The sequence below is a fragment of the Chaetodon trifascialis genome, chromosome 21 (genome assembly GCF_039877785.1).
Source record: "Chaetodon trifascialis isolate fChaTrf1 chromosome 21, fChaTrf1.hap1, whole genome shotgun sequence".
NCBI lineage: Eukaryota > Metazoa > Chordata > Actinopteri > Chaetodontiformes > Chaetodontidae > Chaetodon > Chaetodon trifascialis.
Genome location: NC_092076.1, coordinates 1,202,416 through 1,215,433, shown reverse-complemented (window position 1 = coordinate 1,215,433; position 13,018 = coordinate 1,202,416). Strand labels below are relative to the sequence as shown.

Below are 13,018 nucleotides of genomic sequence, written 5' to 3'. Positions count from 1 at the left end.
AATTCAAACATCTCATACAATATGAAACAAGAACTAAAAATATCCTAAACATTCTTTTCACAAATCCATCGGTAAGGTGTCTTACAGGAGCCATCCAACCAGGACTGGAGCGCGGTCTCACTGGTGTCAATGTGTCCACAGTCTTCTCCGAGAGGGTCGTCCTGCTTCCAGTCATCAGGCTCAGCCCCCGCCCCCGGTCTGCTCAGCCAGTACCTGGAGGAAGAGTGCATCATCCTCAGTGTCAGTGAACGTATTACTACAAGCACTCATACATGAAAATGACAACCAATCGATCGATATTAAAGCTAGAGACACTGGTGGAAGCGCGTTCGGCCGTGTGTGTGTGTGTGTGTGTGTGTGTGTGTGTGTGTGTGTGTGTGTGTGTGTGTGTGTGTGTGTGTGTGTGTGTGTGTGTGTGTGTGTGTGTGTGTGTGTGTGTGTGTGTGTGTGTGTGTGTGTGTGTGTGTGTGTGTGTGTGTGTGTGTGTGTGTGTGTGTGTGTGTGTGTGTGTGTGTGTGTGTGTGTGTGTGTGTGTGTGTGTGTGTGTGTGTGTGTGTGTGTGTGTGTGTGTGTGTGTGTGTGTGTGTGTGTGTGTGTGTGTGTGTGTGGCTCGTTGGTCTAGGGGTATGATTCTCGCTTTGGGTGCGAGAGGTCCCGGGTTCAAATCCCGGACGAGCCCATCAGATCTGAGAACTGTGTTCTTCAGTGTTGTTGCTTCTCTTTAACTCTGAAGTGAAATCTGATCTGATAACACAGAAATGCTGCAGGTGTGGACATCTAAGCATAGAAACAGCTGTTCACTTGTAAACAAACACAAAATATCAATAAATGTGCACAAAAATTGAGGCACGTTGATAAAAACTGAACCGCAGCGTTTAATTATTTAAACAGTTTACTGAGAATTTGTTTAATATCTTGTAAAAATAATTTCCCATTTATTCAACTAGTCGTTAGTTTCATTGTCAATTAGTCTGATCAATTGTCAGAGTCTATAAAACGTCCGTCAGTGTTTCCAACAGCATGTCCTCAAATGTCTTTCAGTTTTCCTAACGCTAACCCTAAACCTGAAAATATTCACACTTAAAACGCTGGAATCAGAGAATTTTGACTGTCTAATGGTTGAATCGATTCATCAGTATTGGAAACAGTGCGTCAGATCAGAGCAGATGCTTTGACTTACTGTGCACGTGAAGCGAGCGAGCTGCCGTCCACCCACGTCCACTCACCCTCCACCTGGGCGTCGGTCATGCCGATCCACAGCCGGCTGCCGCTCTGCTCCGCAGCCTGACTGCTCTCGAACACGAAGCTCTGAAAGAGACAGACGGGACAAAGCGAAGTGAGCGGACCCTGATCTTTGAAACACTGTCCTCTGGCGCCTTGTCTTCTTTTTGTCCTCTACCTGTTCTGGTTCGCTGTCCACGACGAGCAGGTCGCCCCCTTGTGTCTGGCACCAGGCTCTGCTGGAGCTCCAGGTCAGCACGCGGGTGGAGAAGTAGTAGCACTTGTTCTCAAACAGCCTCCAGCTGTCCGGACACTTTTTGCAAACCCGCTCTGTGGAGAAACGTTGAGAAAGTGACATTTCTGTGTGCAGCGATGAGGCGGCTGAATTTGACCCTTCACTTCTTCCACTTCTGTAGCTTTAAGGTTGTTAAAATCATCTTTTTCTCTCAGAACCCTCCTCAGGTCACCTTGAACCTGGAGAGACTGCCTTCATCATCACCATGAACACACACACTGAGTTTATTCTGACTCAGTCACACACACACCGTCCTGCCGTCACTACAGCACCAAACGTGGATTCATCCGCCGCTGAAAATAGTCCCCAACAGATGCTCAGTTTCCTCCTGTTTGTCTGATTAAACCACAGTGAGCAGCTGTTTGAGGAGACTGTTTTCATGTGATCTGAACTTGAACCCCGTCACTCTCAAACGTGCCTCATCGGCTGAACAGCTGCTGTCATCGCTGTGAGGAAACCTCGTATGTACCTTTGGTCTTGTGGTTGAGCACAGGGCAGTAGAGGTCTAAGGAGCGGAAGGCCTCCTTCACTGAATGCATGTCGGCCGTCACTCTTTGCACCTCGTCCCTGCTGCTGTCCTCTCGCTCTGCTGCTTCCTGCCTCCCCTTCATCAACATGCTGCTCAGGTTCTGCTGTTGCTCCTGAAGCTTCATGACTCTCTCCTGGAGCTGCATGTTGTGCTTCTTCACCTCCTCACAGTCGTCCATCAGCAAAGCCTCGACCTGCTCGCTCAGATTTTTGATTTCTCCCTGAAACTTGTGGTTTGTTTCCAGAAGCTCTTTGTTCTTTTCCTTCAGTTCGAACAGCTCGTCGCTCAGGAGGCCGCTCATCTCAGACAGACGTCGCACCTCCTCCTCTCGCTGAGCGCCGGACTCGACCAGATGTTTGATGGTTTGAGACATGTTCAGCTTCTCCTCCTCCTGCTCCCACCTCTGCCGGACCAGACGCTCGTTTTCTTGTGTGAGTTCTAAGTTCGTAGACGTCAGATTCACACTTCGCTCCGTTAGCTCGGCGCTTTCTGCACTCAAAGCCAGATTGACAGACATCAGTTTGGCTGAGGTCCTGTTGAGGAGTTTGGTCTGTTCCTCCAGCCAGGAGATCTGCTGCTTCAGCGCTTCATGTTCTCCTCTCAGGTGGCTGTTGGCTGCAGTCAGAGTGAGGCAGCTCTCACTCATGTTCTGGTAGTCAAAGAGGAGGCTGGTCCAGGCTGGCCTGCGATCTGACTCGTTGTAATCTGAAGGTTAAGACAAAGGACCTTTAGAAAGTCATAAGACAACGCAGTACAGTCAACTTCAAAAGTTTAATGAATGCAGATGATTTCCATTAAAAAACACTCATTATTACTTTATTTCTGAGAGTGAGATGTGACATGAAGGTCGCCGATCTTCTCATCTAACTCTCGCTAAGAAACGAGGTGCGTGCGTTAGCTTTGGAAAAAGCCAGGCTAGCTGTTCCCATCTGCCCCCAGTCTTTATGCTAAGCTAGGCTAACCACTTCCTGACTCCAGCTGATCACACTCACACTCACCTCGCTCTCGGAAAGAAAGCAAAAACTGCTGAACTGTTTGTCTTGACTTCTGTTTTGCGGTCACTCATTTTATCTAATGTTCACTTAACGAGCTTAATGTCAATAACTTGAACTTACACAAGACAGAAAGAGCGACGCAGGCCACAAGCAGCACCAAGCAGAGAGCTGAGAGACCGACGATGGGACGGACGTGGAGACAGCGTGAGATTCTGCTGGTTCTGAGGCAAACTGAAGCTAAAACAGATTCATTATCATCAGCATTATTATTATTATCAGATCAATTACAAACATCAGGCAGTTCTGTTCCTCTCAGTATTTTCTAAATTCTTGTGCCTCAATGAGCCAAATTCTCCTGTTTCATTTCTACCAAACTGATTTCTGTTCAAAACAGAAATATTCTGTCTGCACATGAAATCTCAGTTTTTAAGATTTAAATTTAGATCAAACGTTATTTAGGATGTGGAGGATGTTGCTGAGAGCTTCTTCGTCATTTTAAGATAAAAACAGTACACAAACATGTAAAAATGGTTAGGATGGGTAAAGTGTTGCTGTTCAGATGTCGTTGTATTACTTACATTTATCCTGCTCCTGTTTGGCTGAAGTCGCTGAGGTTGAGCCCGAGGTTGGATTATTAATCCCGGGGAGCCGCTGATGTCCGACCATGTTACCTGTTCAGTGTCAGAGCAACAGGTAAACTGACTTTCAGTCGTCCTTTAAAAGAACTGGGCAGCTGCTGAACAAAAGGCCGGCATTGTGTTAAAGGACTGTTGGATCTCAGGTGTGAAGGTTTGGTTGGCTGATAAATGCTCCATTGATTCTTAATGAGCCCGCAGACTGAGTGCTCAGTGTCTAGACATCAAACACAGACAGAGTATCTTTAACGTTCTTCACACCTCAGACAAAATGTTTCTGTGGTTTTCCTCTTCTGCTTCATCAAAGAGCGTCACAGCACCTCCTCAGTCTGTGCTGCAGCGTCACTTTGCATCATATTCAGACAGTCTGAGGGAAATCCTCTGATTTATGCTGACACAGCGTACAAAGTACTGAAGTTACATTTGGAAGTACTTGAGCTCCTATATGAAATATTCTACTTTAGAAACTCTGCTGCTGCAGCATTACAATGCAGCTGACATGTTAATGTACTGTGATGTAATACTGCATACTGTGTATAATGCAGTACATCCAATGGTTGAATGTAATAAAGTACATTTATTCAAGCGCTTAAGTACAGTACAGTTAGATACTTATACTTGAGTATTTCTATTTTCTATCCACCACATGTCAGACAGAAATACTGTATTTTTTACATTATGTACGGCTTCTTCCACTCTTGATATTTTTAGTGTGTCTGGCTGAAAAGAGTCTGTTCTGCAGTAAAGTTATGGAACCAGTCGAGAGATGTTTCTTGTACTGGAGTATTTTTCTGGTGGTGTCGCTGCTGTTGGAGTCAATACTTCCTCCACCACCAGTACAAACCTCTGAAGAGGGCCCTCTGGAGAACTCTTTCTCTGGATGCTTTGAGTTAATTCTGCTGAGAATAACCCATTTTAATACTTCTAGTGTATTAAAGTAGGTTTGCATGCAGTACTTGTCATCAAATGTGCTGCTGAAGTCGGTTTGCAGACGAATCGTCACGGCTTACCTGAGTTAATGTCCCTCCCAGCTTGCTGTAGTCTGTCCTGACTGTCTCACATTGAGTCACTAACTGTCTTCGTCACCCTGCAGCTCATTTATAGGCCTCTGAGCTCCAGCAGCCTCAGAGACTCTAATAATGGCCTCTTGTGTTTGATGTCGCCTTATCTCTCACTGAACAATAGACTCTGAGGGTTCGACTGTGTGTCACTGTTTGGCTCTCAAACCGACTTTCTTCATCATTTATTTGTGGTATTCTTTTAAAAGTCTCAACAAATTTAAGAAGTCAGCTCTTAAATAAATACAAACGCATGCTCGATTTCCATCATCAGCAGTCGTTTTCTTTGACTCAGTGTGAACCAGTAGGTGGCGATCTGCCCTTTTGCACAGCTGGTTTCAAGGCTGTGGACGCTGGTGGGGCTGTTCTCAGGTCTGTTTTTCATGGTTACTTCCAGTGAGGTGAAGTCTCAACGCTGCAGCATTCAGTGGTATTTTACTTGCTGTGGGTCCACACCTGAGCTGGTAATTCACAGGACAGGAGAAGCAGGGGAAAGAAACACCAGATCAAGCTGATTTCTTCATACTGTCTTTGCATTTTTTTGTGAATTAATGGATCATTTCACTGTTCCAGGTCTCTAAAAAATATTCAACTAAAACAGGAAAAATTCATCACTCTTTGGTTGAACTGATCACGAGTCGGGCGTTCGCGCCCGTGTTGGACCTCACTAACACTTTTGTGTCTGAATGAGTCTAAAATTCTGCAGCCAGGTTTGAAAATCTGCTTTAAAACCTGAAATCAGAAGAGTGGAGGCCGTTGTGCTGCTTGCATACTGGAAGAATCTCAGTGGACACATTTTAATGATAATATAATAATAAATCATCTGGAGAACCATGATTGTATTTTATTTATTAAAAATATATATGTGCAGACAAAACCTAAATATGGCCGACAAAAGTCCCTAAAATTTTGAATGATTATTATTTGTCATACAAGCAAACAACTGACAAAAATCATGCAAACGCATCAGCTTCATGAAAGAAACCAAACTGCTTCAGCAGCTTATTTTTCTTTATTAGGTTTAACAGTGTGAGCTTGTGATTGGGTAAAAGGTCAAACATGAGCCACCAGCAGGACATCCAGCGCCAACAGAGGCTGAAGATAAGTGAGACAATGTTGTCTCTCAGCAGGGACAATCACGCCGAGAAGCTGCAGAGATCAGCTCAAACACACACTTCGCCTCTGTGTGTGTGAGGGAGGAAACGCAGCTCACATCACTGTTTTACAGCCCGCTGCTGTCGGTGGAGTTTAGAGTGTAAGAGCGCGGCAGCTTCGACTTCTGACTTCACTGATGATGGAGTGTGAGGCATCGGGTGGTGTGTGTGTGTGTGTGTGTGTGTGTGTGTGTGTGTGTGTGTGTGTGCGTGTTCACGCCTCACTCCAGTGCATACAGATGGTGTCAGTGAGACTCTGTGCTAATGACTCTTCTTATCTTTGCATCCTTTACGGCCCATCGTGAACCAGCAGCATCACAGAGGCTTTATCACAGCACATTAGCATGAACTTACACACTTGTGAGGACTCTCTTTGACATAATGTGCTCTCTGACCTCTGACCTTAACACTGACACCAGGACTGAGACACACACACACACACACACACACACACACACACACACACACACACACACACACACACACACACACACACGTATTGTAGTTTATTCAGTTTCATTTTAGTTTATTTGCACAAATAATAATAAAACACAGCGAAACCATAATGCAGGAAAGGATTTAAAGGATTGCTTTAAAAAAGGATGGGCTGGATTTGTGAGATCTGAGTGTCACGGGGTTCAGACGTGTCGGGTTACGGATCTCCCAAAATCCCAAAAGTTTCCCTCTCACGATTCTTTTTAAAGAACTTTTTCTGTAACACATCAAAACACGATAAAGTGAACTCTAAACATTTTCAGTCAGTGTCGCATGCTGTGAAATCAACACACACACACACACACACACACACACACACACACACACACACACACACACACACACACACACACACACACACACACACACACACACACACACACATTCCAGACTTTATTTAGTGAAAATAAGAGCTCATGATATCACACACTTACATTTGCAGTTGTGTCTGTGATCTGTTAAAGTCTGAGTGGAGGCTGTTAGAGCAGCTGATTAATCACCATGATTACAACATTAGGATGGCGTGTTAGGGCGTCCACAGACTGACTGACTGCAAAGATGTGACTCCAGATATTAAATATGGTCACTTTTTAAGGTTTATGTAGCTTCCATTAATTTCTTATTCATGTTCAGTGTCCAGTAGATACGAAGCTAAAGTTAGCAAGTCTCACTCCTGGACTTACTTTTCCAAACCACCAGATAAACCAGTACAGGGATGAGGCTCACTGGGATGAGCGTGAGGGCGATCAGCAGCCCGTGAGGCACATCCACAAGCAGGGGGCCCTCCGAGGAGCAGTTGTGGAAGTAATGAGAGTGGATTTGGAGGAAGAAGTCCTGAATGTCGGGGTTTGGGTAAAAGCAGCTGACCAGTTTGGACAGCTTCTCCAAGCACAAGGTCATGTTGTTGTACGGCCTGCAACAGACAGAGAAACCAAAGTATTAATGACGAAACGATTGGTCCATTATTCTACTGCTGTGAGAATCAGTTCATAGTTTGAGTCATTCATCAAACTCGAGTGGACAAAAACTCTGTGGTTCCATCCTGACATTGTTTGTTCTGCTCATATGATGTGAGGATTTGCTGTTTTTCGCTGTTTTATAACGATGTGAAATGAACAACTTTGGGTTTTGACCCGTTTTTATGTCAAAACAAAGAAATATCATCAACTGTTTTTTTACTTTTAATGTACCAAAAGCTTAATGCATTTATCAAGAAAAGAACTGTGAGCTCAGTCAAAGGCAGAGAAAATCTTTGATTTCAGCCCAAAAGCAGTCGCTCTTATTTAAAGAGCACAAAAAATAAAAGAACCTGCTCAGAGAATCAAACCTTCAGAAAGAGACTTCTTTCGTTTTGCTTCATTTTTTCTGCTGAATGAGGTCCTAACCTGATTGGCTGAGGCGTTTTTAACTGACAGGTCACGGTGAGTTTACGGCGTTCTCTCTAACCAGCTCCACCGGTTCCCCTCGGGGTCGCGTCTCTCCCACTTCTTTCCATCATTGACACTAACGAGCGTCGCAGCAGCTCAAAGTTCACTGCTGAGTCCGTTACTGTCGGCCCTGTCGGGGGGGGGGGGGGGGGGGGCATGGGCCGCTGGTGGGTGGATGACTTTGTGGCTTGGTGCGATGAGTCTTACCTCCTTCTGACTGTGTCAAAAACAAAAAACATGACCGCTGAGGGCAGGAAGTCACCACGAAGCCCTCAGGTTGATGCTGATCGCGAGTGCACTGATGAATATTTGGGTCTCGTTCTTGGTAACAAAGACTTTTCCTGCTGAGCAAAGTGAACTCTTTATTATATTAGTTTCACTGTTTTAAGCTTCTGTGTTTCTGCTCGGTTCAGAACGTGAACCTGAGTCTGAACTGTTGCCCTCAGCCGGCTTCAGCTGCTCAGAGGACAATGACTCTTTATCCTCTGTTGCACTCGTGTGTTCGACCGCAGGTAGAACTCTGGCGACGGTCTTTGCCCTAACCTGGTCACACCTGCACATGCACTTGATGTGAACTTCCATTTCCCTGAACTCGTTCTGTGATTTACTGTTGTTGTTGAGGCTGTTGTTATATGAACCCCTTCTGCACAACAGATTTCAACAAGGACAACTTTGAGCCTTGAATTTCATAAGAACTCAGTGTTTTCGTGAAACTGGAGACGTCACTTTGGAAACGAAACTCTTCAGTTGGACCAAGAAATACTCGAAAGGTGTGGCTACCTGTAACTAAAACTGAGACTGTGGTCAAACTCCTTCCTGTTTGAACATGAGCACAGGTTTAACTCAGCAGTGGGAAAAGCACTCAGGGTGCAGCTGTTTGTGAGGCCCCTTCTTGATGATGGATATTTCCCGGTGCCCCTCGCTATCATTATAGACTTTGACACCCACTCAGCTTTTGACATTAGCGTTAACATTGTACTGTTGCTTGAGGATAAGGGTGGTGTTTTTCTACACTTTTCCTTTCTCAAGAAAAGACTAACAATGTATAAGTACACTTCCTGACTCCTCTACTCTGTCTGTGGCGCTCACGCCCACTGGTTAACGAGGAAATCCTCAAAAAGAGGTCACAAATATTTATTTTATTTTTCATTTCATTTTCTCAAAAGATTCAGATTCTGACTATTTTCAGCTGTGGATTAATGCAGTAGCAGCAGCAGGATGGTGTGTGGGATTGAGTCAAAATAAGTTTTTTTTTTATAGCCAGAAGGCCAGAAGTCCCTCACCATCCAAAATATTCACTAGTATCATTTTCATAAAACATATTTAAAGTGCTTGTCCTTGTTGTTACTCGTCTTAGATGTTTGAGCTTCACTGTGCAGAATGACGTATGTGCGGTTTGACACACTCTTCAGTCAAACAGGAGACATCTCGTGTCCAGCTGCTAAATGTTTGCACCATCATAGATTCTGGATTCTCGAGAAGGGCTAAGGTAAGTATTTGGAAGTAGATGATACAACTTTTAAAACACATCTTTCATATTTTTGTTACAACCAATCAAACAAAGGGATAAAGGATTTTAAGAAAAGTCATGACATACTTTTTACACATATCATCATATGTGAACATTTTAGTCTGGCTTTGATTAAGTTTCTGTTTTGTTTTTTAATTAATTTTATTTTGTTTATTATATGTTGTTTTGTTGTTGGTATTGCTGTGTGTTCTCCTTTTATTCTTGTAAATGACAATAATAAGAAGAACAGCGCCCCCCCTTGTTGTAGCGGCTAGTGACTGTCAGTCTGTGTGGTCAGAAATTGTATTGCAGCCTTACAGCCGAGGCAGTCATGTTGGTTAACGGAAGGGAAACCAGGTGCAGTCAATTAAAAAATGACGTCAAACAGTCAGATGTGAAACTATGAACGGACAGACTTCTGCAAGAAAAAACGTTAAAGTGAAAAGGAAGTAAGCCAGTTGTACTTTGGTGAAAATTAGCTGCATTCAGTTTAATGATAGGAGCGGGAGAGTTACGTTAGCTAGTTTTAGCGTTGCTAACGGTAGCTAGCTAAGCGCAGGCTAGCTTAGCGCGGGCGGAGCGAAGAGAGGAGGAATTGTGCCAAAAACGTTGGATATCGGATATTATTCACTTCGCCTTCATGGCAGACAAGGACGATGAGCCTCGACGTCAAGTAACGTGAGTCAAATTCAATCTTTGTGTGTCTCTGTATCGGTGCGTTTGTTGGCTAGCTTAGCGCTAGCTTCTTTGCTGATGTTGAAGTCCCGCCGCGGCTGTGACGTCACGTCCCTCTGTGCTGTGTTGTTGTGGATGTTTGTTGTTTGTTGTTGATGTGGTAGAGCTTGTTTTATGGTCAGTTTGTTGTTTGGCTGCTGTTACCGCTGCTGTTCATGTCAAACAGTTTCTTAATTATCTTAATTTATTAGTTATAACTAACCACATAACTGCAGACATCACTGCACCGAGCTTATACATTATAATATTTTATTCTGATATTATTCTCATATCAGACTATTGATCCTCCGTGGGAAATTAACAAGCTACCCAGCAGTATGTAATGTTATTTATATGAATTAATTTTAAGTGCATGACTTGTACTTTACAATATTACAGTGTACTCCTCACAGGCTGTTTTCTGTATGCTTGGCAGATATTTAAGACTTTGTAAGTCATGTATCTGATACATGCATCAATGCTCTCTGATGTGAACTTAAACCTTTACAGTGACTCGGTTTTATTGTTCTGTCTTTGTAGTATTATGTCCTGATCTGTACTTGTATCAGAGTAAGCTTTCTAGTACTGTGCATGTTCTTAATGCTAAGAAGATTTAGGAAATATGTGAGTCAAGTATTGGTAACGTGTTTATTAATTATTTTTGTTGTCATCATAATAAGACTGCATCAGACAATCATTTCCATTATTGATCTTAATCTGTTGATTGATTTCGTGATTTATCAATGTATCACTTTTGTCTATAAAATGTCTAAAACTTGTAATTTCCCACAGGCCTAAGCAGTGTTTAGATTTTACTCATTTTACTGTACAACATGTGGCAGATAAAAGGAAAAAATCCTGTCATTTCAGAAGCTGAACCCACATCACTTAATTTCAATTTAGTAATGAAACATACTGAAACAGAGGCAAAAACCCCCTGAAATTTGCAGCTTTCTTTGAAATTAGATGAAATTTGTCAAAGGTATTTTTCAGTACTACTACTCCAACTCGGTATAATAGTAAAAACTTCACTCTTGTAGCTATTTTGAAAATTGTGTTTATGAATTTCTTGAAAGAAAAACACGAGAAAATTAAAGTGTGTTGAATCCAGATTGATTAAAAAGTACAGAAATAGAAAAGTAAATATAAAGATGAGGTGATGATGATGATGATGATGATGATGATGATGATGGTGGTGTAGATACTTGGGACGCCTCACCTGATGACATCTTCCAGGTTGCACCACTTTTCTCTGCTGATTGACGACATTTCTATGTGAAAAACTGCACCACAGACACCGTGACTGTACTCCACCAGCACGTCCCGAAGACAGCGTCTGGCTGGGGACACCGTGTCTTCATTCTGGAAATTCTCTGCAAAGCAAAGACAAAAAATACACCTGACACACACAAACTAACATACATACCAATACACACGAATATCAAGCAACACCCTCATTTATATCATTAAAGGACATTATTCAGATTGTCCTGCAGCGTAAAATGTATGAAATATTTCATAGATTTCCTGTGATTGGCTGCTTTATTTATCGTCCAGCAGCTCTTTGCTTTATCTCGGCTGACCTGAAAGTGAAACTAGAAAGCTGATCTCTCCCTCATAGTTTGATAATGCTTCATTTGTGTCGTCAGCACAGGAAACGTAAAGATGCTGACAGCGATGAGAGTTTCCTTTCCTCATGCAGAAGAAGGAGAAAAACTCACCATCATCCTCTGTGACAACAGTAGATGTCTGGTTATTTTGTAGTTCATCCTCGATGTGAGTCCTCACGTCTTTGTGCAAACTCAGTGTCACATTTCCGAGTTTCACTGCACCTGCAGGCAAAAGCCAATTCACTTTATCTGAGCAGGATTCTCCATGACTGCTGCAATGATCGGTCATTTGATTAATTAGTTGATCAACAGGAAATTAATCAACAATTAGAAAGTTAATGGAATGACAGAAAATTAGCGGTCAACTTTAGCCATTGATTAAAGTATAAATGGCTGAAATTCACTGATTCATGCTTCTGTTCTGGTTTGAAAAGTGAGAGTTTGCTGTTTTTGTTAATTCCTCATTGATGATAGATTGAGTATTTTGCATTATTGGGTGAACAGAAGATCTTAGCTCAGAGCTCAGGAACATTTGATAGACCAAACTCATCCTGATGAAGAAGAAGAAGTCGTACTGTTGTCAGTGTTGGACTCGCTGAATGTTTGATTCCCTTCAGCTCTCCCCAGCTCTTCCTCTCTCACGTTGGCTGTTTGTGATTCCACGACGCCTGTGGACACAGATTCAGTAAAGCTCTACACCATCACATGAAGAAGACCAGCACGTTATCAGAGACTCAATCAGAGACAATACACACTCATGGAAACATGCAGCAAACCCAAAAAACAGGACATGCTAAGAGAGTGAAACATCATTAACCTTAAACTGGCGTGTAAAATGAAATGTGTGTGTGTGACGTGGGATACACACCGAGGAGAAGAGCGGAGGTGAGCAGGAACAGGATCATGGTGCAGAGCGGTGAGGGGTCGGCAGTAACCCTTGAGGCCGGCCGCTGACCTGAGGTGCCGTAATGAAGCTCGGGGTCTGAGAGCTGAGCGGGTGAAGGAACAAGCCCAGCCCTCCTTATCTTAACACTGCTGGCTGTGCATGTTGTGTGTGTATGCAGGATGTGTGTGTGTTTATTCTGGTGAGGCTGAGATCTGCCTGATAAACACACTGAATGATGGAAGATTAATGAATCTGATAGAACTGGAACGTGTCCCCTTTCTTTAGGCCTTTAAATGACTTTGTACTTCTGTATCACAGTAAAACTTTAATGTCTGACCAAAAGCTGCTGGAGCCTCACCTGTAAGCCTCATATTACACCGTGGATTCAGTCATTATTAAACGTCTTTCACTGAACTGAGCTCACTGAAGCTCAGACACAATGAAATAATATTGATGTTAACAGATTATTTTGGCCACTTGAGGGCAGCA

At 43.2% G+C, this 13,018-nt stretch overlaps 1 protein-coding gene, 1 long non-coding RNA gene and 1 other non-coding gene across 3 annotated transcripts; 1 reads left to right on the top strand and 2 right to left on the bottom strand.

The window, feature by feature from the left end:
* Positions 1 to 44: 44 nt before the first annotated feature.
* LOC139349317 (CD209 antigen-like protein B) lies at positions 45 to 3,706 on the bottom strand. Its single transcript, XM_070989973.1, has 6 exons — positions 3,619 to 3,706; positions 3,161 to 3,277; positions 1,986 to 2,750; positions 1,400 to 1,551; positions 1,181 to 1,308; positions 45 to 213 (listed from the first exon to the last, which is right to left on the bottom strand). The coding sequence occupies exons 1-6, from the start codon at positions 3,704 to 3,706 to the stop codon at positions 45 to 47; spliced, it is 1,419 nt and encodes a 472-aa protein (XP_070846074.1).
* trnap-ugg (transfer RNA proline (anticodon UGG)) lies at positions 608 to 679 on the top strand. Its single transcript has one exon. It is a non-coding gene; the product is annotated as a tRNA-Pro (tRNA).
* An 8,054-nt stretch (positions 3,707 to 11,760) lies between the features above and the next one.
* LOC139349277 (uncharacterized) lies at positions 11,761 to 12,621 on the bottom strand. The gene is made up of 3 exons (XR_011603451.1): positions 12,512 to 12,621; positions 12,219 to 12,311; positions 11,761 to 11,865 (listed from the first exon to the last, which is right to left on the bottom strand). It is a non-coding gene; the product is annotated as an uncharacterized lncRNA (long non-coding RNA).
* Between the last annotated feature and the right edge of the window lie 397 nt (positions 12,622 to 13,018).

What these genes read in the sequence shown, in the direction of transcription:
- LOC139349317 (XM_070989973.1), bottom strand. Translation starts at nt 3,706, where the DNA reads ATGGTCGGACATCAGCGGCTCCCCGGGATTAATAATCCAACCTCGGGC. An exon ending in CAAACAGGAGCAGGATAAAT is followed by an intron (nt 3,278 to 3,618) that starts GTAAGTAATACA and finishes AATCTGTTTTAG; the next exon opens with CTTCAGTTTGCCTCAGAACC. An exon ending in TCGCTCGCTTCACGTGCACA is followed by an intron (nt 214 to 1,180) that starts GTAAGTCAAAGC and finishes CTCTTCCTCCAG; the next exon opens with GTACTGGCTGAGCAGACCGG.